The following is a 23,280-nucleotide window of genomic DNA, read 5'->3' on the forward strand; positions in this document are numbered from 1 at the left end:
AGGCATGGTACAGTATATCAGGCATGGTACAGTATATCATGGTACAGTATATCAGGCATGGTACAGTATATCATGGTACAGTATATCAGGCATGGTACATTATATCATGGTACATTATATCATGGTACAGTATATCAGGCATGGTACATTATATCAGGCATGGTACAGTATATCATGGTACAGTATATCAGGCATGGTACAGTATATCATGGTACAGTATATCAGGCATGGTACAGTATATCATGGTACAGTATATCAGGCATGGTACATTATATCATGGTACAGTATATCATGCATGGTACATTATATCATGGTACAGTATATCAGGCATGGTACAGTATATCATGGTACAGTATATCAGGCATGGTACATTATATCATGGTACATTATATCATGGTACAGTATATCAGGCATGGTACATTATATCATGGTACAGTATATCATGGTACAGTATATCAGGCATGGTACAGTATATCATGGTACAGTATATCAGGCATGGTACAGTATATCAGGCATGGTACAGTATATCAGGCATGGTACAGTATATCATGGTACAGTATATCAGGCATGGTACATTATATCATGGTACAGTATATCATTGAGCTATTGTGATAAGGTGGTTGAGAAGCCAGTGTGGTTGGTATGTATGTAAGTAAGTAACAATATAGAGTGGATTCCACTGAGACACAGATAAGGAACAAGTCCCTAAGTCTACTACTGTTGATCTCATCTCGTTCCTCTGTTGCCCTCCACCTCCAGACCCCCTGGTCCCCCAGACCCCATGGTCCCCCAGGTCCCCCTCTTCTTCACAGAGACAATAGGCTGGAATGCAGAACAGGGGAGGATACACTGGGGTTGGGTGGGATGTGGTGTTGAGCAGGGGGAACTGTTGTGTGTGCATGTTAAAGCAGGGTGGTTGTGTGTTGTGCGTGTCTGAGAGCGCATTAAGAAAAAAGGTTAGGCAGCACCAGAAGAAGGTACAAATATCCACTGGCGACATTTACGAAAATCTAAAGTCAAGCCGGAGGAAGGGAGAGGGAAACAAGCGAAAGCACAACTACTGCCATAAAATCAGACAACCATAAAGCCACTTAAAAACAGATAAACAAAACAAAATGGTGGACAACAGAGCTATCCAAAAGGAATGCATGATGAACCCACATCACATCCATACCATTCTAACCTGCAGATCAAACAGAGCTGCTGCAGTGAGAGGTCAGGGCTGGAATGTACTAGGCTGGGTCAGACCAGGAACCAACCTGGACCAGGCCAACACATCAGAAAACAGAGAAGAGTTCATGACGTAGACCCGGTGTGTGCGTTCTGTCCTGGTAGAGATACACTCAAATATATTGGCACCCTTGCACGATTCACTATGTCTTTTAAGATAAGTTGACATTTTAAAAACATTTGGTGTACACACATGTATTTGTTTGATTTACAACTGCACAGGACCAATACATTTTTCTTCTAAAATTGAGATTTTTCACTTCAAAAGTAAAAAAAGATTGCCTGACCTAAATTATTAAAAATTAATTTGGTTGGTTGGAAGCAATTGTCTTGTTTCGGTGTAATTTCTCTCACCCGTGGTAAGTTGCAGGTGCCTTAAGGGTAAGACAGCCATTCAACCAGTTTTGAAAACAGAACATTCTGCGCCATTGTAAAGTGCGAGGGTGCCAATATATTTGAGTAGGAAGGGAGGGAGCTGGGACTATGTGGAGGGGAGAGAAGAGGGGGGGGAAGAGTTTGGTGTCTTGGACAGGAAAATGAGGAGGGAGGTTGTTCATGTTTAGTGGTGCAAGGAGGGCCCGTTGCTCTGGGTTACGGGGGCAGAGCCAGAGATGTCTAGGAAGACGGAGCGCATGAGGTCGTAGGACTTGTCGGAGAGGTCGGCCACGTCGTCTGACGTCATGCCCTTCGTCTCAATCTTCGGAAGGATCTTCAGTGTGATGGTCCCTTGTTAGAGCATAGCATAGCATAAACATCAATATCATCACAACAACCCTCATCATCGTGTCTGCATGGAAGCAAAGGACAACTTCTTTCGATAAATAATATCATGAGCCATTAACGTCAAGAGTAGCTGGATAACCCCTTTTCAATATGAACTACAAACATCTGTACCTGAGTTGAACTGCTTTTCTTTCCGTAGATAGAAGTTACTGTAGGAGGAGAACACAATGGGAATGATAGGAGCCTGGAACAGAGACAGAAGCAAGAAAGGGAGAGAAGCAAGAAATAGAATTACCATGACAGTTCGTTCCACATTCGATTTAAGCCCAGGGTACCAAAATACCATTATTTTTTTCCAAGATCACAAACCAACAAGTATAATCTACTTTTTAAGGATGCTTCCCTCCCTCAGGCAAGACAAAGACAAACATGAACACACAGACAAAGACATGCATGGCTGACTGGCCTACACAGACTGTCGGTACACATATCTATGGGCACGCACGCACATGCACCATCTTCTCCAGCCCTACCTAGAGATATCGTTAGCGCTGCATTGGAGCACAAGTCATGTGTTAATGATACGGGAAACACAAATATACACCATTCTGCAGAGATCTACTATACGGATTAGGGTTTTGAGTTGACCCTTCCTTAGACATTTCTGTGTTAGTTAATATGGACCAGCAGGTCTTGGTTACTGTGTTCCGTCTTTCTCAGATTTATCCACATCTACACACAACCTTTGCGCATGCAGGCGCACAAGGTCTACATTGAATACAGGCTACACAGACAGACTGTACAATAAACACACACACACTTCGACACCTCATAACCTGGAGTGAACCTGCGGTGTCGGTCTGGCTCTGTTTCATGTAACGTTGTTCTTTACATTTATGTCACCCGTCTCCCTCCCTCAGTCTTTCATTCTCCCCAACACTCATCCTATATCACCCTCCATCTTTAACCTTAGAAACCCTTTCCATTAGGCTCTCTCTCTCCCACTGTATTGCTCCCTCGGTCTTTGCTTCTCTCAGTCTCTCTTACTCTGGCTCTCTTTGTCTTCCATCTATGCCAAAGGTAGTGAAAATGTCCTCTGCAATTCATATGATGTTCAGTCAGTATCCATGCTAGGTTGTTAGGTCCCCCTTGTGAACACTGGAATAGAGGCATGCACGCACACACACGGCCCTGTGGCTCACTTGCGCTTGCACTGCCAGGTGGAAGGCTCCCTTCTTGAAGGGCAGCAGGTCGCCCCTCTGGTTCCGCGTACCCTCCGGGAACACCCACAGACGGATCTACAGGGGGCAAAGGTTAGGGGTCAAAGGTGAGGCCTATGTGGAAGCATGGAAACAGTATTTAAATATCAGTGGTGGAGAAAGGTCTAGACACTAAACCAGAAATAAGCATTAGAAAAAAACAAATATCAATTATTCAAACTTGGGTTAAGTTTCAGGATATACTGGCTTGGGAATGAAATTCATTTGTTGTTCAAAGTCTTATGATCTAACAGTATGTCACTCCCTATCATACATTATTGGGCTTTCAGAATGGAGTTAGTCTTTAGATTGGAAGGCTCCAGAGCACAGCACGGGTTTCCGAATTAATCCGGTCCAATAGGTTTGTCCTGTTGAATTACCTGGTCATCCAGCATGGTCTTGGCAGCATCGGCCATGACACTCTTGGCGTCTCTTGTCTTCTTGCGGTTGATGAAGACGATGCCGCCCAGCCAGCACACGATGCCCACAGTGCCAGCGTACACCAGCTCCTTCTTGGCAACCATGGTGCAGCGATCTGGGAGGACCTCCATTAGACCTGGGGGTTGGAAAGGATCTGTTAGTGGATCTGTTACAGGACCTCCATTAGACCTGAGAGAGAACATGATCTTTGAGAGGATCTGTTAATGGATAGGATCAAGCCTATTAGATCTGTCAAGCATTTACACAGGCAGCCCAATATCTTTTTCACTAATTAGTCTTTGGACCACTCAGATCAGCACTGAAAAAGAGCTGATGTGAAAAGATGTGTTTTGATTGGTCAAAAGACCAATTAGTGAAAAAATATAAAAATTGGGCTGCCTGTGTAAATGAAGCATTCAAGGATCTTTAAGCTCTGATTGCTGGGATATTTCATCTGTATGAAATCTTCATCATGTTTGGTTGAATCTAAAACTTAACTTCTACTTCCTCCCAATCCCGGATCCGGGAGCACCCCCATCAGTAAAAAAGCTGACTAGCATAGCCTAGCATAGCGTCACAAGTAAATACTAGCATCTAAATATCATTAAATCACAAGTCCAAGACACCAGATGAAAGATACACATCTTGTGAATCCAGCCATCATTTCTGATTTTTAAAATGTTTTACAGGGAAGACACAATATCTAAATCAATTAGCTAACCACGTTAGCAAAAGACACAACTTTTTTTACTCCACCATTTTTTTCCTGCATAGGTAGCTATCACAAATTCGACCAAATAAAGATATAAATAGCCACTAACCAAGAAACAACTTCATCAGATGACAGTCTGATAACATATTTATTGTATAGCATATGTTTTGTTAGAAAAATGTGCATATTTCAGGTATAAATCATAGTTTACCATTGCAGCCACCATCACAACTCTCACCAAAGCGACTAGAATAACTACAGAGAGCAACGTAAATTACCTAAATACTCATCATAAAACATTTCTGAAAAATACACAGCGTACAGCAAATGAAAGACAAAGATCTTGTGAATCCAGCCAATATTTCAGATTTTTTAAGTGTTATACAGCGAAAACACAATATAGCATTATATTAGCTTACTACAATAGCCAACCACACAACAGCATTGATTCAAGCCAAAAATAGCGATAACGTATAAACCAGCAAAATATATTAATTTTTTCACTAACCTTCTCAAACTTCTTCAGATGACAGTCCTATAACATCATATTACACAATACATAGAGTTTGTTCGAAAATGTGCATATTTAGCGGCACAAATCGTGGTTATACAATATGAATAGTAGCCAAAATGCAAACAAAATGTCGGGAGAAATCTTGGGAGAGGCACCTATTCTAATCGATAACTAATCATAAACTTGACTAAAAAATACAGGTTGGACAGCAAATGAAAGATACATTAGTTCTTAATGCAATCGCTGTGTTAGATTTTTAAAATTAACGTTACTACAACATACAGCGTGCGTTAAAGCGAGACCGCACCTAGATTAATGGCAGAATATGAGTTCTACATTTTTCAACAGAACAACGAATTAACATCATATATAGTTCTTACTTTTTGATGAACTCCCATCAGAATCTTGGGCAAGGTGTCCTTAGTCCAAAAGAATCGTTGCTTGGTTGTAGATTGTCCTCTTCAACGTTCGAATTAGCAGTAAACATTAGCCATGTGGCAAAGACGTGTCCGACTCACTAAAACGCAGTACAAATAAATATCCGAAAATCGCAATATACCGATATAAACTGATATAACTCGGTTTAATATAACAACATTATGATGTCTTTAACACCTATATCAAATAAAAACAGAGCCGGATATATCTAAGAGCTATAAAGGGAGCTTTCTATAACGATAGCCAGAGGTCCTTCCTGCGTCAGAGCGAAGTGAACAAAGGCCGGACCCCACGTTCCCAGGCCATTTATAACCTCTCAGATCTGCCTAGAAACACCATTTCAATTCTCACTATTCGCTGACATCCAGGGGAAGGCGTATGCAGTGCATCTCAACCAATAGAAGACAGGCAGATTTATAAATGGATCTCAGAACAGCCAGCAGAATTCAGCACTCACATCCTCATAGGAAAATTGCTCTAACTCCAGTTCTGTTTTACTCACAGATATAATTCAAACGGTTTTAGAAACTAGAGTGTTTTCTATCCAATAGTAATAATAATATGCATATTGTACAAGCAAGAATTGAGTACGAGGCAGTTTAATTTGGGAACGAAATTATTACAAAGTGCCAACAGCACCCCCTATTGAGAAAAGGTATTAAGAACCAACCATGCATGTAACTGAATTAACAGTTTCGCACAATGATTTCATTGACACCACTGAATGATTTGGAATGAGACCAATACCCTGACTACACCGCTCACGTCGCTTGTGCGAGCGATGCAAAATACATTTAGAAATCTATGTTATTCAATTATTGCACCCACACTGATTGCGAGCGTCTGCGACACCAAGGGCTAAAATAGAAGTCCTTTCTATTTCTGACGCAGATCGCGCTGCAAGTCCTGCCTCTCCCATCTCCTCATTGGTTTATAGAAGCAGGTACCCACGTGCCATCTCCTCATTGGTTATACCCATGTGGGTGATTGAAAGACAAACTGTGTTGCCGGTCGTCGTGGTAATACTATGAAAGTTTAGATGCCAATCACCATATAAGTTCAAAGATGAAAAAGCCTGGAAGGAGCAGAGATGATTAGAAACAATTTGGTTGACCGTTTGTGTGGATTAATTGTCAGAGTAGAGGACCTTGTGCATTTCAGGTAAAGTAACAACTTAATGTTTATATCCCAGGACAAATTAGCTAGCAAGTGCAAGCTAACTAGCTAAATTGCCATAAATGTTTAATGCTTTTCGTCCTGTCCCCAAATTAAATGTAATTGGTTCAGAGTTTGTTTTGATATTTTAACCTGCGTGTCCTGATCGCGTTTGGTGTAGGGGGACAAAATAAATGTATGCACGATTGTGCACGCACCCAGCCGGTTTGGGTTCCGTGTTAGGCCTTTAATGCACAGTGGTCTGATTAGACTTGGGCCTTTAAAACAAATTCATCAAAATGTTATTGGTCGTGTACACATTATCAAAATGTGCAGCGAAATGCTTATGTTTCTTTCTTCAACAGTGCAGTAACATCTAAGAATACAAACAAATCCCCAAAATAAAAAATAAATTAAGAAACATCAGAAGGAGCGATGTCAAAGTCTGGAATATGTAAGGGATTATCAACGAGGGGATGTGTGTTTTATGGAAAATAATGAATAACGTAGAAGGTTTGTTCGACAACGCACTAACGGAGTGGAACTAACCATCCACAGAGTTGCATTACTTTCCAGAGGACCCATAGCCCCTTGTTGATTATCCCTTACATATTCCAGACTCTGTTAAATTATAGCCATGGTACAGTGTCACATTTGCCCCAGAAATGTGTACACTTGCCAGTGACAATGAACTATTGCCATTCAATTATTCCGTGCTTGATATACTGTGTGTTATAGGAAAATTGTGCACACTCTAGAATGCACTTCAAGCAAATCTGAAAAAAGTATTCAACAATGCCATGGTATAAAAATATGTACACCGAACATAAATAAATGTAACAATTTCAATTTACTGAGTTACACAGTTCATATAAAGAAATCAGTCAATTTAAATAAATTCATTAGGCCTTAGTCTATGGATTTCACATGACTGGGAATACAGATTTGCATCTGATGTTCACACAGTACCAGTCAAAAAAGTTTGGACACCTACTCATTCAAAGGTTTTTCATGGCAACCATGTTGCAGAGATCAAACCCAATCGAGATGGTTTGGGATGAGTTGGACCACCGAGTGAAGGAAAAGCAGCCAACAAGTGCTTAGCATATGTAGGAACTATTTCAAGACGGTTGTAAAAGCAATCTAGGTGAAGCTGGTTGAGAGAATGCCAAGAGTGTGCAAAGCTGTCATCAAGGCAGAGGGTGGCTATAAAAGTTCTAAATATGCTTTATGATTTGTTCATGACCCTAGGGTGGCAACACAAATTATCAATGGGGCTTTCTCCACTTATACTTTTCAATCCAACTCCAAACAAAAATAATATTCAGCATTTTCAATCAATCTCTGCATTTCTATTATCATTTCCACACATTATGATGTTTGCAAAAAATATACATTCCTAGTTAATTGGTGATCTGTTGTAAATATGATTATTCTAATTATATAGTTGGAATATCGTGGGCAGGACCAATGAATAAACCAGGGAGGAATTATTGACAGGGTAGGAACCAAAGTGTTGGTCAGTGTTTCCAGGTGACCCTTACTTCATGTAGTTAGCTAGCTATCCAGCCAACATATTAATGCTTCGCCTATTTCTCTCTGATAAGATACCGTTGCACAAACATGCTGTAATGGGAATTTTAATGTTTGTGCTTTTCTTATAACTACATTTCTGTGTTATGTATTCAGTGCGCTAGGACCAATCCAAGGTATAAAACTCCCATAGCCTACTTCAGAGAACATGCCGAAAAGTTCAAACAAAAAGGAAAACAGACGAGGTACTACACAAAGAGAAAGCAGGCATGATTCTCTTACATTTTGAGCTCACGGCAAGATAGCACCAGAGCCTGCCTTACTAACAGGTTCCCACTAGATAACAGCCACAAAGCCATGAATAGCATGAGGTGTGGCTAACGTAAGCCACCTTGAGCTAGCTACCAAGCTAGCCTACAAACTATGTAGCCACAGTAGATCTTCCATACGACGTTGAGAAATAGTGCATTGTAGGTCGTTTAGAAGTGATCTGGAAATAAGTTCATAAATATGTAATAACCCCAAAACATACCTATGTTTGTACTTATAGGTAACCAGATCGTGACTATAACTAAGTTACTACGTCTTTGACCACACTGTTACATTGGTGAGTAAAAACTCATGCTACCTACCCTTTAAAGCTAGAATGGTGCTCCTAAATAAAATATTTAGGCACATAGGGGAGTAAAATGGTCACACTGTAGAGCCCTGTATTTGTTTGAGGTGGCTGATACAAATCAGTAAAGTTTCGCATTTGATTGGTCTGGAATTTGGTACTGGGTCAAGTCGCCATGCCTTGTAGTGAGAGTTATAGGGCTGTCCCCGACAAAAAAATAATAATCTTGGGTCGACCAAGAGTCGTCTGTTCCTTCGACTGGTCAAAAATTAAACTTGTATTTTTCGATATGTAGACACACCCTATGCATTTTAATAAAATCAACTATATGTAGGCTACGGAGCTTGTCTGATGCTTTAAGCAGACGTCATTATTTAAAATCAGACACACAAAGGACTCAAGAGGGAGCCAGAAATCAAGATCGCCTAACCAGAAGAAAACCTGTTCCCGACCCACCTCCTCCAGCTGCTGCTTGCCTTCACAGATTCTGTCATTAGGCTACTGAAGTGGCCGCTAATAGGCTACACCAGGGGTCGGCAACCTTTTCCATTTGGAGTGCCAATTTTTCTTACCCAGGGATGCAAACTGGTGAGGGCCCAAAAAGGTGACACAAACAAATCCCAGGTTTTAACTAATTAAACAAAGAATACTGTGTACATGATCAGTCTGTGTGTAACATAAAAAGTGGTTAATGTGAACCTAACTCACAGCTAAAAAAAATTAAGGAAAGCAATCCAATGTCATTTGTTACCTAGACTTCACTGCAAATGACACTCAAGTCTTAACAAACAAACACAGTAATATTGCAGTTAGACATGACAGCCTTTATAATAGAATGTTTGTGACCACACACACACACACACACACACACACACACACACACACCTAAATACTGCACTTGGGGAAAAAACATCTTAAAAGTAGAAATAGAATGAAACAAACAGGCATTCCATTTTGCTCTATTATAGTGGCCACTATAGACATCGATCAAGTGCACAAGGCTACATGTATGCAAAAATAACATTCACTGAGTAAAAAATTTAATAATCCCCCTCAAATCCCAAAGGTGTTACTTTCAAGTTCAAGAAAACAAAAGCAATATCTTTGGGCTACACTGCACGTTATTACATTGTACAACAGATGTCCACAGAAAGTGTACAATGTGCCAGTAGAGCATGATACCCTTTGTTGGCATAATTGATCTTTCAGGCAGAGAGTACACCTGGCATACCCCTTTTTATTAAGCAACGACCTAATTTTCACCTAATGCTCTCATTCTGAAAATTAACCACATACTGTAGAGGCAAAACATTAGTTCACAGATAGTAGTTAGTTCGTTAGCTAGTTAACATTTGACACAGATTGCCAGGGTCCAGGCAGGAAGCAACTAATGCGTTAACTTGAGGAACGGCAAGGAGTTGTATACCAGTTAACGTTAATAGTATAGCAAATTGGTTAGGTTACTAACGCTAGCTCATCTGACGTTGTAACGTTAGCTAGCTAGCTGTCGGACTTTATTAGCCAGCTAATTTTCTCTGGCTAGCTAACAGAGAATTTGATCCAGCTACTATAGCAAGATACTTAACAATGCTAACAATATTGTTCCACCACACTTTCTCCCTAACCTCAAACTTTCCAAATGCCAGTTGTTTTTCGGTTACAGCTCATGAAGTACACTTCATCACCTTCTCACCCCCGTCTCCATGGTCAGGCTTCTCACCTACCTCTTTGTTATCGTTCGGCAAACTGCCTTTACACCCGACTGCTGTCTTTCCAGAGCGCTCACTGATTCTGTAATTAGCAAATTGGTTGTCTCTTCTCTCTTCAGTCGCGTGCTGCATTCTGTTATGTGAAGGATTGGCTGAGCCTTGGATACAGACAGTATCGCTTACATACGCGCATCACTCGTTCGCTTACAGCCAGTAGTGATCCAAAGCCCCCCCCCGAACTTTTCTCATCGGATCTACACGATTCACGTAGGTCACCAAATTTGGATTCAAAATGGCAAATTTCGCCGAAAAGATAACTAGTTTGCATCCCTGCTTACCATTTCTATCGATCTGTGTGCCAGTTATGATTTATGTGAACATATTCGTGGAAGTTTAATTTCTTTATATTAAAGTCTTTGTATCTCAAAATCATTGTCATGTGATTAATACAAATTCTATCTAAAAGTAACTTATTGCCTATGAAACTATGAAAGATTGCCTATATAAAGCCAACAAATAAAAACAATGCAGCCTACAGATAGAAAATATCCTGATAAAAATAAATCACATCATGGCCTGTCTGCAAGGAACATGAAGCATTGTATTAAATATCAAATTGGTCCAGCCACAAGCTTGCACTAACAAACTTGCAGCATTGTATAAAATATTCTGGAACCTCAGATTTTCCAGTGCCAGTGAGATCCAGACAGACACAGCTGTAGGCTATTAGTGCAAGGGATAAGAAGTAAACAGGTAGGTCTCTTATGACTTTCCACCAGATCAGAGCAGGACTTTCTTTTCCCCTTTCACCCTGAGTGGTTATCGAAAGGGAGAGGGCTGGAAAGGTTCAAATAGGCTACATTGAGGAACTATTGTCATTCTCAATGGATGTAAAAACATACTTTGTTTACTTGCCGTTTGATGTGAAGAAGAAATTACTTTGAGAAGCGCCACAGCTCATTAGTGTTGGTGAGTCAAGACACTCAGAAATATTATCAGATCCCCAAATGGGCACATCTATAAACATACATTTGCACGCAGGCTAGGTAGCCTAGGCCTACTTCTGCGCATAATCAGGTGCGCTTCCTTACTCAACATTGAGAGGAGCGCTCCAAAACGAAACAATTCATAAATTGACAACTCGTAAATGGAATGAAATAAAACGTGTGTAGCCTAGGTTGTGTAAAACGTGTGTAGCCTAGGTTGTGTAAAACGTGTGTAGCCTAGGTTGTGTAAAACGTGTGTAGCCTAGGTTGTGTAAAACGTGTGTAGCCTAGGTTGTGTAAAACGTGTGTAGCCTAGGTTGTGTAAAACGTGTGTAGCCTAGGCTCTGCAAACAACGTGTCCACTCCGAAATGACAACTGTAAAAGACTAATAATAAATTGAATGCATTAACAGAAGTTCCGGTAACCAAACAAACATTGTAACTAGAAATGATGGGAATTAACGGTACCTGTACTACTGGTGAGCCATCCCCGTGGCCTACACAATGGATTAGTCCACAGACAGGTGTCAATCAAAAAAGTATAATTTTAACAACTGCCCGACTAAAAAAAAAATTGGGCCCAACAGCCTATCCACCAAACAGTCGACCAGTCGACTAAATAGGGTGAGCCCTAGAGAGTTGTCTGTAGCCAATGTAATTAGTAGTGTATTGATCATTTGAGCGAGTCTGGTCTGTATCGCTGGCATGTGTCTGGATGGTTGTTTGTTTTGGTGTCCTGTCAACCCAGTTGGCCCAACAAAGTGCTCTTTGAGGCCAGGAGCAGAGAGAGAAGCTAGAGGCAAAAGGCCGGGGTTGTTCATGAGGAGGGAAGCTAGGGACAGAAGGTCGGGGTTGTTCATGGGGTGCGAAGCTAGGGACAGTAAGCCAGGTTGTTCATGGGGTGCGAAGCTAGGGACAGAAGGTCGGGGTTGTTCATGGGGTGCGAAGCTAGGGACAGAAGGTCGGGGTTGTTCATGGAGTGCGAAGCTAGGGACAGAAGGTCGGGGTTGTTCATGGAGTGCGAAGCTAGGGACAAGTAAGCCAGGTTGTTCATGGAGTGCGAAGCTAGGGACAGAAGGTCGGGGTTGTTCATGGGGTGCGAAGCTAGGGACAGAAGGTCGGGGTTGTTCATGGAGTGCGAAGCTAGGGACAAGTAAGCCAGGTTGTTCATGGGGTGCGAAGCTAGGGACAGAAGGTCAGGGTTGTTCATGAGAAGGGAAGCTAGGGACAAGTAAGCCAGGTTGTTCATGGGGTGCGAAGCTAGGGACAGAAGGTCGGGGTTGTTCATGAGGAGGGAAGCTAGGGACAAGTAAGCCAGGTTGTTCATGGGGTGCGAAGCTAGGGACAGAAGGTCGGGGTTGTTCATGAGGAGGGAAGCTAGGGACAGAAGGCCAGGGTTGTTCATGGGGTGCGAAGCTAGGGACAGAAGATCGGGGTTGTTCATGAGGAGGGAAACTAGGGACAGAAGGCCAGGGTTGTTCATGGGGTGCGAAGCTAGGGACAGTAAGCCAGGTTGTTCATGGGGTGCGAAGCTAGGGACAGTAAGCCAGGTTGTTCATGGGGTGCGAAGCTAGGGACAGTAAGCCAGGTTGTTCATGGGGTGCGAAGCTAGGGACAGAAGGTCAGGGTTGTTCATGAGGATTGGGATCAGCAGGTGGAGCAGTAGTTCAGTATCTATTATGGGAGGTTGGTATGGTAACTCCGACCCTAGATCAGCCATCAGCCTCCTGCGGTGTGTTCTCAGCTCTAATGAAGCACCTCTCTCCTTCTCCCTCAATGTCACACTCCTTCTCTCCCTCCCGCTGTCAGACACAATCACCTTCTCTCCCACACGCTCCCTCGCTCGCTCCCCCTCCCTTACATTCCTGCTGTCAGTCTCCTGGCTTGCAGTCAGTCTCCTGGCTTGCAGCCAGCTCATATCAGTCACCACCAAGACACATACACACTGACTCCTCCAGCTAGTTGTTAAAGTTAACAACCCCCCCCCCACACACACACACTTAAATCAATGTGACACACTAAGAACACAACCTAGGCCCTATGAGTATCCAGTAGGAGACATACTAAGAATTCCTATCCTCTGCTCACTGACCAGCATGGTGGGAGAGACTGACTGACCAACTCTCTGAATAGACATCTCATTCAAAGACCTTTACAATGTAAACAAAATCTCCCATGAGGGGATACCAAAGATGATCAATTTCAATGTGAAAATGCGTAACACATTCTGCATTCAATAACTAAATACAGCCAGTCAGCCTCATGGCACAAATAAGGCTCGTGCTGCACAATCCTCTGGTGCCAAGCATAATGAAGTTTATATTGATCCACGCCTTTCTCTAATGTCAAACATCTGTAACCACATTATTTACAAAATACACCATCTTAAAATAGTGCTATTGATTGATTACATGCACCAGTCTAGCCCTAGAGTTAGGATACACAGTCGGTGTTGGGTTTAGACTTAAACAGCCATGTCAGTGATCGGAGCTTGTGTGATGCTATTCCAACTGACAGTTGTCAGTCTTCGCCCACTGAAACCATGCGTATCAATCTCCACTATCCTCCTCTCTCAGAATAGAGTGCTCTGTGACTGGCAGCACTCAAACCATTACTAGAAGATTCCCTTAGGAAGTGAGCTATAGAGGGTAAGGTGGAGTTAGTGAGAAGGGAGAAACCCAGTGTTTGCATTCAATACAAGAGGGAAGAGACTCAGAGGCCAGGGAAACACCTCGATCCTATTCAAAAGTGTGTGTGTGTGTGTGTGCGCGCATAAGCTTGTATCTGTGAGTGTGTCAGGCCGTTCATCCATCCGTGTGTGTCTCCTACCCAGTACGTCCAGGGAGCTCTGGTGGTTGGAGATGATGACGTAGGGTCCCTCTGTCTGCAGGTGTTCCAAGCCGCTCACGTCAAACCTTAGACCCAGGAAGTACTTCACGTGACGAACCAGAGCGCGGATCACCCTGGGAACCAAGGAAGGAACAACAATAATCAATTCAATCTTTATTTGAAAACCATTTCAGTGTCAAACGGTGTGACTAGAAACAAAACAAAGGCATTAAAGGCAGTGTTTGAGCATCAGTTCTGCTCAGTCCGTGATCATCAGGTGAGCAGACTGACTACCTCCTAATCACAATGAGTAGGCTAGTTACACTACATATACACATTTTGTGTATGTGAACACCCCTTGAAATTTGTGGATTTGGCTATTTCAGCCCACACCCGTTGCTGACAGGTGTATAAAATCAAGCACAGCCGAGCAGTCTCCATAGACAAACATTGGCAGTAGAATGGCCCGTTCTGAAGAGTTCAGTGATTTTCAACGTGGCACCGTCATAGGATGCCATCCTTTCCAACAGTTCGTAAAATGTCTGCATTGCTAGAGCTGCCCCGGTCAACTGTAAGTGGAAACATCTAGGAGCAACAACGGCTCAGCCGCGAAGTGGTAGGCCACACAAGTTCACAGAACAGGACCGCCGAGTGCACTCACTACAGACTGCCTCTGAAAGCAACGTCAGCACAAGAACTGTTCGTCGGGAGCTTCATTAATATGCATTTCCATGGCCGAACAGCCGCGCACACAAGCCTAAGATCACCATGCGCAAAGCGTCGGCTGCAGTGGTGTAAAGCTCGCCACCATTAGACTCTGGAGCAGTGGAAATGCGTTCTCTGGAGTAATGAATCACGCGTCACCATCTGCCAGTCCGATGGACAAATCTGGGTTTGGCGGATGATAGGAGAACGCCATCTGCCCAAATGCATAATGCCAACTGTAGTTTGGTGGAGGAGGAATAATGGTCTGGGGCTGTTTTTCATGGTTCGGGCCCCTTAGTTCCAGTGAAGGGAAATCTTAACACAACACCATACAATGGCATTCTAGCTGATTCTGTGGTTCCAACTTTGTGGCAACAGTTTGGGGAAGGCCCTTTCCTGTTTCAGCATGACAATGTCACCGTGCAAAGCGAGGTCATTACAGAAACGGTTTGTTGAGATCGGTGTGGAAGAACTTGACTGGCCTGCACAGAGCCTTGACTTTAACCCCATCGGAAACCTTTGGGATGAAGTGGAACGCCGACTGCGAGCCAGGTCTAATCTCCCAGCATCAGTGCCCGACCTCACTAACTCTTGTGGCTGAATGGAAGCAAGTCCCTGCAGCAATGTTCCATCCAGTGGAAAACATTCCCAGAAGAGTAGAGACTTATAGCAGCAAGGGGGGGACCAACTCCATATTAATGCCAATGATTTCAGAATGAGATGTTCGATGAGTAAGTGTCCACATACTTTTGCCATGTAGTGTATATTAAAAGTGTAGTTCCTCACATTATGCTATTTGAAAAAAAACGTTCCAACAATCGCCCCATCGATAATCGCCAATCCTCAGTGTGAAAGAGCAGTGGAAGTTATAGGTCTACTGCTGCATTGACCTATGGACAATGAGTTCCATGCGCTCATTTCTTTAGCCGCCAATGGATCACAGTGTATCAATGTGTCCATATGGCAGAAGCTGGTGATCAAACATTAGTTGACTTATCAATTTAATTCAGACTTTTATGATTACCCACATGAAAATGATTGAGAAAACGTTATTATTGAAATGAAACTTTTCGAAGTAAATGCACATATGAAAATCATAACTGGCACACAGAACGGTAGAAAATGGTAGGATAAATTATAAGCTTCCCCAAACTTGAAACTCACTCACTGCCTATGAGGTCTTTATGAAATCATTGCCTCCATGGTCAGATTCTGCCTATTGGCTACTTTGAAGCAAGGCAAGCCTCATAATATAAAATAAAACATTCAGGTTTCAAACAATTACGGTAAGTATGTTTTCAAAAAGCATACTTCCTCCAGCTCACATTGTAAAGTGGTTTGTGACGTACTGATAAAAGCACGTTTTACTTCAGTAGCACCCAGCTGAGAAGTTGCAGGAGAAATCTCCCTCAAAATAGCCTCTGATTTGTATGCTGTGCGCATGTTATAGTTGTGATGGAGAAATAAGATACATGATGAGTAACGAAAATACACAGGCCAATTTAATTCCACTAAATGAACCTTTAGACCAATAAGCATGATGATCAAATGTATTTATATTGACTGGTATTTCCATCAATTAATAAAAAGCCTTAATTTGCAATGGGACTTTTTTTCTCCCAGTCATTTTGGCCAGCAACAGTTTGATTTCAAATCGACTTCTCATTTTATTAAATTTTTCAGCCAAAAGCCGGCGATTGTCAGCTAATGGAAACCCTGACCATCACATACAATAGCATGGTTAGACTCCCCATCACATACAATAGCATGGTTAGACTCCCCATCACATACAATAGCATGGTTAGACTCCCCATCACATACAATAGCATGGTTAGACTCCCCATCACATACAATAGCATGGTTAGACTCCCCATCACATACAATAGCATGGTTAGACTCCCCATCACATACAATAGCATGGTTAGACACCCCATCACATACAATAGCATGGTTAGACTCCCCATCACATACAATAGCATGGTTAGACACCCCATCACATACAATAGCATGGTTAGACACCCCATCACATACAATAGCATGGTTAGACACCCCATCACATACAATAGCATGGTTAGACTCCCCATCACATACAATAGCATGGTTAGCCTCCCCATCACATACAATAGCATGGTTAGCCTCCCCATCACATACAATAGCATGGTTAGACACCCCATCACATACAATAGCATGGTTAGACTCCCCATCACATACAATAGCATGGTTAGACACCCCATCACATACAATAGCATGGTTAGACTCCCCATCACATACAATAGCATGGTTAGACACCCCATCACATACAATAGCATGGTTAGACTCCCCATCACATACAATAGCATGGTTAGCCTCCCCATCACATACAATAGCATGGTTAGCCTCCCCATCACATACAATAGCATGGTTAGCCTCCCCATCACATACAATAGCATGGTTAGCCTCCCCATCACATACAATAGCATGGTTAGCCTCCCCATCACATACAATAGCATGGTTAGACTCCCCATCACATACAATAGCATGGTTAGACTCCCCATCACATACAATAGCATGGTTAGACACCCCATCACATACAATAGCATGGTTAGACTCCCCATCACATACAATAGCATGGTTAGACTCCCCATCACATACAATAGCATGGTTAGACTCCCCATCACATACAATAGCATGGTTAGACTCCCCATCACATACAATAGCATGGTTAGACTCCCCATCACATACAATAGCATGGTTAGACTCCCCATCACATACAATAGCATGGTTAGACTCCCCATCACATACAATAGCATGGTTAGACTCCCCATCACATACAATAGCATGGTTAGACTCGTCTGCTGTTCTTGTTCTTACAACCATAATAACTGGAAAGAAATCGTTCTCTTAGAGTTGGGGTCAGTTATAAAATAGCCTATCCTACGTAACATATGAATAATGATAGCCTGTACTACACCATAGGCAATGGTATTTAATCATAAACACAATGTTATGTCTACTTCTACCCTAATACTATTTAGTTCTACACAAAGTAGACCGGCCTGAGATGTCAGTAATGAGAAAAACAGACTATGTATGTTAGTTTAAGGTAGGCTGAGGCTCTCTGTCAGGAAAGCAATAACAATCATGCTGAAGAGAGGAGGGCAAGGCAGCCATAGCATAAAGTCCCAGATCTGTCCGGGACACAAAGCTAGCAGCGCATGCTCTCTAACAGATGGCCTTCATTACTGGAAGACTAGAGCCTCTGTCCCTAAAGGATGAAGAAGTGTGTGGTTCTGTTTACTCCAGTCTAGCATTCAGCATACTGTCCACTTTATTCTCCACTGGCCCCTCCCTGTGTGGGTTTAGAATACGACCAACACCGCTCAAGTCACAAGAATGAGTGTAGAGTGCAATGAGTGCATACTAGAGACTGGATCTGCATGTCAAAATATGATCTTTAAACCCGAATAAAAACACTATCTCCTCACTATCACAACGATAAAACCGCCCAATCTTGTACAAAAGCATGCGTGATTGTGCAAGGCCTCTATCAACAGGCAAGCTGCTATTCTTATTAGACTACATACAGCACAGTCGTAAAGAGGAAGAAAATTGCCTTAAATTCAGTTGCAATCGCAATGTCAACAACTGACATATCACAAAGGTTATCCTCTAATGATCGCGTTTAGGTTGTCAGTTTCCTCCTGAATGTCATTGCATGACTGCTCTCTAAAAGACACATTTTAACCCTTGTTTTGAACTATTTCAAAACGAGCAAAGCCAACAGTATCTTTGACAAAAGTCTTTACTGTTTAAGTGTTTCACAAAGCGTTTTAAATATTAATTGAGCAAGGTCAGGGTGACCTCAAATCTATCCCAAAGTATTGTTCCAGTTTCAACAGAAAAACGTGCAAAGTTCCAGTCTAAGCAGTCCGAGAGACAGTTGACATAACCCAGAGAAAAGAGTTGACAGCACACTGCAATACACTACATAGCACATCATGGTTCACTAGCACTGACAGGTCTGTAGTACCATTGACATCTATAAGCCATGCCCCTTGAGCAGTGTCTAAATCCCATTTGTTTCCATCCCAAAACTCTGTGACGATTCAGGTTGGAATCTTGCAGCAACATTCCTACAGGGATGTAGACAGTGCCATCGCTGTCCTGGCTGAGAATAAAATGACTACAAAAACAGTCTCATTCTAGAATAATTGCTAGAAATGCCTTTTGCCATGTGATAATGCTCAACACACCGGCACTAGTTTGTCAGGAAAACATGGCCAACCTATAGGCTTTCAAAGACACTAAGCATTGAGTGGGTGTTTGACCTGGGGCTGTAAACCAGGGTCATTCACACAGAGTGAGCCAGGTTCAAGAGTCCCAGTTCCCACTAGCAATTTGAGGGTAGATGACCGTGACAGGCTGTGCTATCCTTCCGTGTTGAATCAGTCAACTCTTTCTAATATGGCCTGCCCCCTCTCGGTCTGTGTCACTGTGTGTCTGGATCTCCATCTTACACTTCTTCCCACACGCTCCCTCACACTCTCTGTCTCTCACACACATGCAAACACACACACACTTGTTGGCGACTGTGAAAAGGGGCCAGCTGCAGAAAACCTTTGGGTTAAGAGAGAATACTGCCAGGTGCAACATGACACCACAGCCAATACTTCTGGTCTGAACACATGGCTGTGAAACAGTTGTTATTCCAAAAGCACTGAACCAAGTCAGTCTGCCAGTTGTGTTATCACTAACATAAAGGACAACAGGCAGCACAAGGCTGGAGAAGACATACATTGATTTCTAGGGGACCTTTCGGAAGAGATAAGTTACAACCAGTCGGTAACACGACTCTGAAAGGGAGGGACAATCTGACCCCCACTCCTCTCTTATTGTGTCCAACCGGCCATGTCTCACTAGCCACAGTAAAATATGTCCCAATCCCCCTGGCCTGCAGACCAGTTGACTGACATAGGTTACCTTTGCATTCTTGGGCATAGGAACTGTCTAAATGGCTATGGCCCCTTAACACTCACATCTGTAGCCATGAAATGTTTTGAAAGGCTGCTCATGGCTCACATCAACACCATCATTCGAGACCCACTCCAATTCACATACTGCCCCAACGGATCCACAGATGACGCAATCAATATTGCACGCCACACTGCCCTTTCCAACTTTGATAAAAATAACACCTACGTGAGATTGCTGTTCATTGACTACGGCTCAGCGTTCAACACCATAGTGCCCTCTAAGCTCATCACTAAGCTAAGGACCCTGGGACTAAACACCTACCTCTACAACTGGATCCTGGTCTTCCTGACAGGACACCCCCAGGTGGTAAGGGTAGGCAACAACACATCCGCCATGCTGACCCTCAACACGGGGGCCCCTCAGGGGTGCGTGCTTAATCCCCTTTTGTACTCCATGTTCACCCACGACGGTGGTAGGCCTGATCACTGATGACGATGAGAGTCTATAGGGAGAAGGTCAGAGACCTGGCAGTTGTCCTGGCACCACAACCTCTCCCTCAACGTCAGCAAGACAAAGGAGCCGATCGTGGACTACAGGAAATGGAGGGCCGAGTACGCCCTCATTCACGTCAACAGGGCTGTAGTGGAGCGGTTCGAAAGCTTCAAGTTCCTCGTTGTCCACATCACTAAGGATCTATCATGGTCCAAACACACTAACACATTCATGAAGAGGGCATGACAACACCTCTTCACCCTTAGGAGGCTGAAAGGATTGTGCATGGTCCCTCAGATCGTCAGAAAGTTCTACAGCTGCTTCAATGACAGCATGATGACTGGCTGCATCTCCGCTTGGTATCACAACTGCATGGCATCCGACCGCAAGGCTCTACAGAGGGTAGTGCGGACGAGCCAGTACATCCCTGGGCCAAGCTCCCTGCCATCCTGGACCTCTATACCAGGCAGTGTCAGAGAAAGGCCCTAAAAATTGACAAAGACTCCAGCCACCCTAGTCATACACTGTTGTCTCTGCTACTGCACGGCAAGCGGTACCGATGCTCCAAGTCTGGAACCAACAGGATCCTAAACAGCTTCTACCCCCAAGCTATTAGACTGCTAAATAGTTAGTTAAGTAGTTAACCAAATAGCTACCCGGACTATCTGCAGAGACCCTTGTTCCACTTACACTGCTGCTACTGGTTACTGTCACTATTCCTAGTCATATGTATATACAGTATCTACCTCAAATACCTCGTACCCCTGCACATCGATATAATACCTGGTACCCCTTGTATATAGCCAAGTTAACGTTACTCATTAAGTACTTTTACATGCACAGTAACAATTCGATATTAATAACCCCCTGGAGTCTACGTGCGCGCCACGCGAAAATCTAATCTGCATAATAATAATAAAAATCCATCAGTTTAAGATAGGGCTGGACGATATGGCCAAAATATATCACTGTATTAAAAAAAAATGGCAGTAAGGCAGTGTTTAACTGTATTTTAGGTTTTAGAATAGAAATTATCTTTAGGAGTAATGCGTGACCCTTTGGTGGCAACACATACATTCTAAGTGATTTCAATGGGCATTTCTCCATTCTGATTGCTATTCAATTCAACTTCATACATTTTAATTTGCATTTCCACACTGCCATGTAGGGCTGGGCGATATTGAACCAAATGTTGCAATTGCGATTTTAATTGCGATTTACACCTTACAAATATGTAAAACTCAACCATTTCAAAGATTTTACTGAGTTATTTCATATAAGGATATAAGTCAATTGAAGACATTTGAGGAACTGATTTGACGAACTGAAAAAAATGTGTACAACTGTCTAAATGTCTGTTTTTGCTATGTCATTATGGGGTATTGTTTGTAGATTGATGAGGGGGGACTATTTAATCTATTTTTGAATAAGGCTGTAAGCAACAACATTTTGAAAAATGTCAAAGGGTCTGAATACATTCCTGAATGTACCGTGTCCAATGACATTAAACCAACTGATAAAATAAAACAATCTTGCCTTGGTCCTGTTTAGACTTGAGACACAAAATCGATGACAACAATGCATGGATTAAAGTGGCATTTTTTGCAGTTGTTGGTTTACATCTGTGCAAAGAAAAAAAACACGCCTGTTGGATCCATGTTTCGACCTGGTATCCAGCCACGAAAATGTCGGGCCCTGAGGCCATGTCTGAATGCCATATGTAACGACAACGTTAGCAAGCTACCTAGCATTAGCCGCATGATACGGTACAGAAAGTCCCAAACATCTGGCAATGCATTGAAGCTAGCTCGCTAGCCTTCTTACCAACCGCTGGATAGCCATCTCGCAGTCCGTTACAAAATGCAACAACGAATAGGTGAAAATATCTGCAAATAGCTTTTCTGAAAGTAGAAACAAATGGTGATGTTATGGTTGCATTATTTCAGTCTTTGGCAAGCTATCTAGCTACTGTAGCCAACTTCCATTCCCATGAGCAAACGTTAGCTAGCAATGCACGGCTCGCGTTGTTGTACAACCTGGAACTTACCTCATGTTTTCGATGTCCCTGCCGCCGCTTTTCAGAATACTAAGCGGAATCGCAATCGCAGCCAAAATCATCATATAGGCCACGTAGAAACACTTTTTAAAATAAAAAACAAAAGTGCTGCTGGTCCATAGCAGGAGTGGTACCAGCAGCAGTAGGAACACCAAGAGCGCATCCATACTGATTCCTCCACTGATACTGCCAGCAAGAGTCTCTGATGGTGCTAGCTAATGTTGTGCAAGCATTAGCAGCACTGTGTGGCACCGACTGACATTACAACTGCCAAGAGGCAACACACAACTTGTGCAACTTCGGTGGTGCACGACTCGTTCTCTAGATGAATATAACTCGTGGACAACACTGTTCAGTCAAAGATGGTGAAAGGCAGCCTCATGTAGAGGTTCCGAAGGTAAATTGACATAGAATTCGATGTTTTTTTCTGTTTCCGGTTGCACCTTATATGGTTCCTCGGTCACCGCTCTCAGATCACATTCAGTGATGACAGCCCAGCCCAAAGCAAATACTGTAGTAACGGTTTCCAGAAGTAGGGAATGTAGAAGAGCAAGCTTTGTACTGTGACTAATCTTTTCTGGTAAATAAGTTGTAAAATATATTTTTTATATAACATTACGGTTTCAACAGAGGTAGCCTGCAGGCTGCAGTTATACATCCAGCTAATGACTTAGGCTGCTGATCTCATTGAAAAATGCGTTATGTTGCTGTTGATGCCTGGGGCCAAACTCAGATCAAAACTCATGTTATTTGTCGTTCTCTCTCTCTCTCTCTCTCTCTCTCTCTCTCTCTCTCTCTCTCTCTCTCTCTCTCTCTCTCTCTCTCTCTCTCTCTCTCTCTCTCTCTCTCTCTCTCTCTCTCTCTCTCTCTCTCTCTCTCTCTCTCTCTCTCTCTCTCTCTCTCTCTCTCTCTCTCTCTCTCTCTCTCTCTCTCTCTCTCTCTCTCTCTCT

General features: G+C 42.8%; 1 protein-coding gene across 1 annotated transcript; it reads right to left on the reverse strand.

Moving 5' to 3' along the window:
• Positions 1-826: 826 nt before the first annotated feature.
• LOC120026377 (1-acyl-sn-glycerol-3-phosphate acyltransferase alpha-like) lies at positions 827-22,655 on the reverse strand. The gene is made up of 6 exons (XM_038971223.1): positions 22,322-22,655; positions 14,125-14,258; positions 3,593-3,768; positions 3,156-3,251; positions 2,125-2,197; positions 827-1,956 (listed from the first exon to the last, which is right to left on the reverse strand). The coding sequence occupies exons 1-6, from the start codon at positions 22,495-22,497 to the stop codon at positions 1,790-1,792; spliced, it is 822 nt and encodes a 273-aa protein (XP_038827151.1). The 5' UTR covers positions 22,498-22,655; the 3' UTR covers positions 827-1,789.
• Between the last annotated feature and the right edge of the window lie 625 nt (positions 22,656-23,280).

The sequence above is a fragment of the Salvelinus namaycush genome, chromosome 31, assembly GCF_016432855.1.
Source record: "Salvelinus namaycush isolate Seneca chromosome 31, SaNama_1.0, whole genome shotgun sequence".
Taxonomy (NCBI): domain Eukaryota; kingdom Metazoa; phylum Chordata; class Actinopteri; order Salmoniformes; family Salmonidae; genus Salvelinus; species Salvelinus namaycush.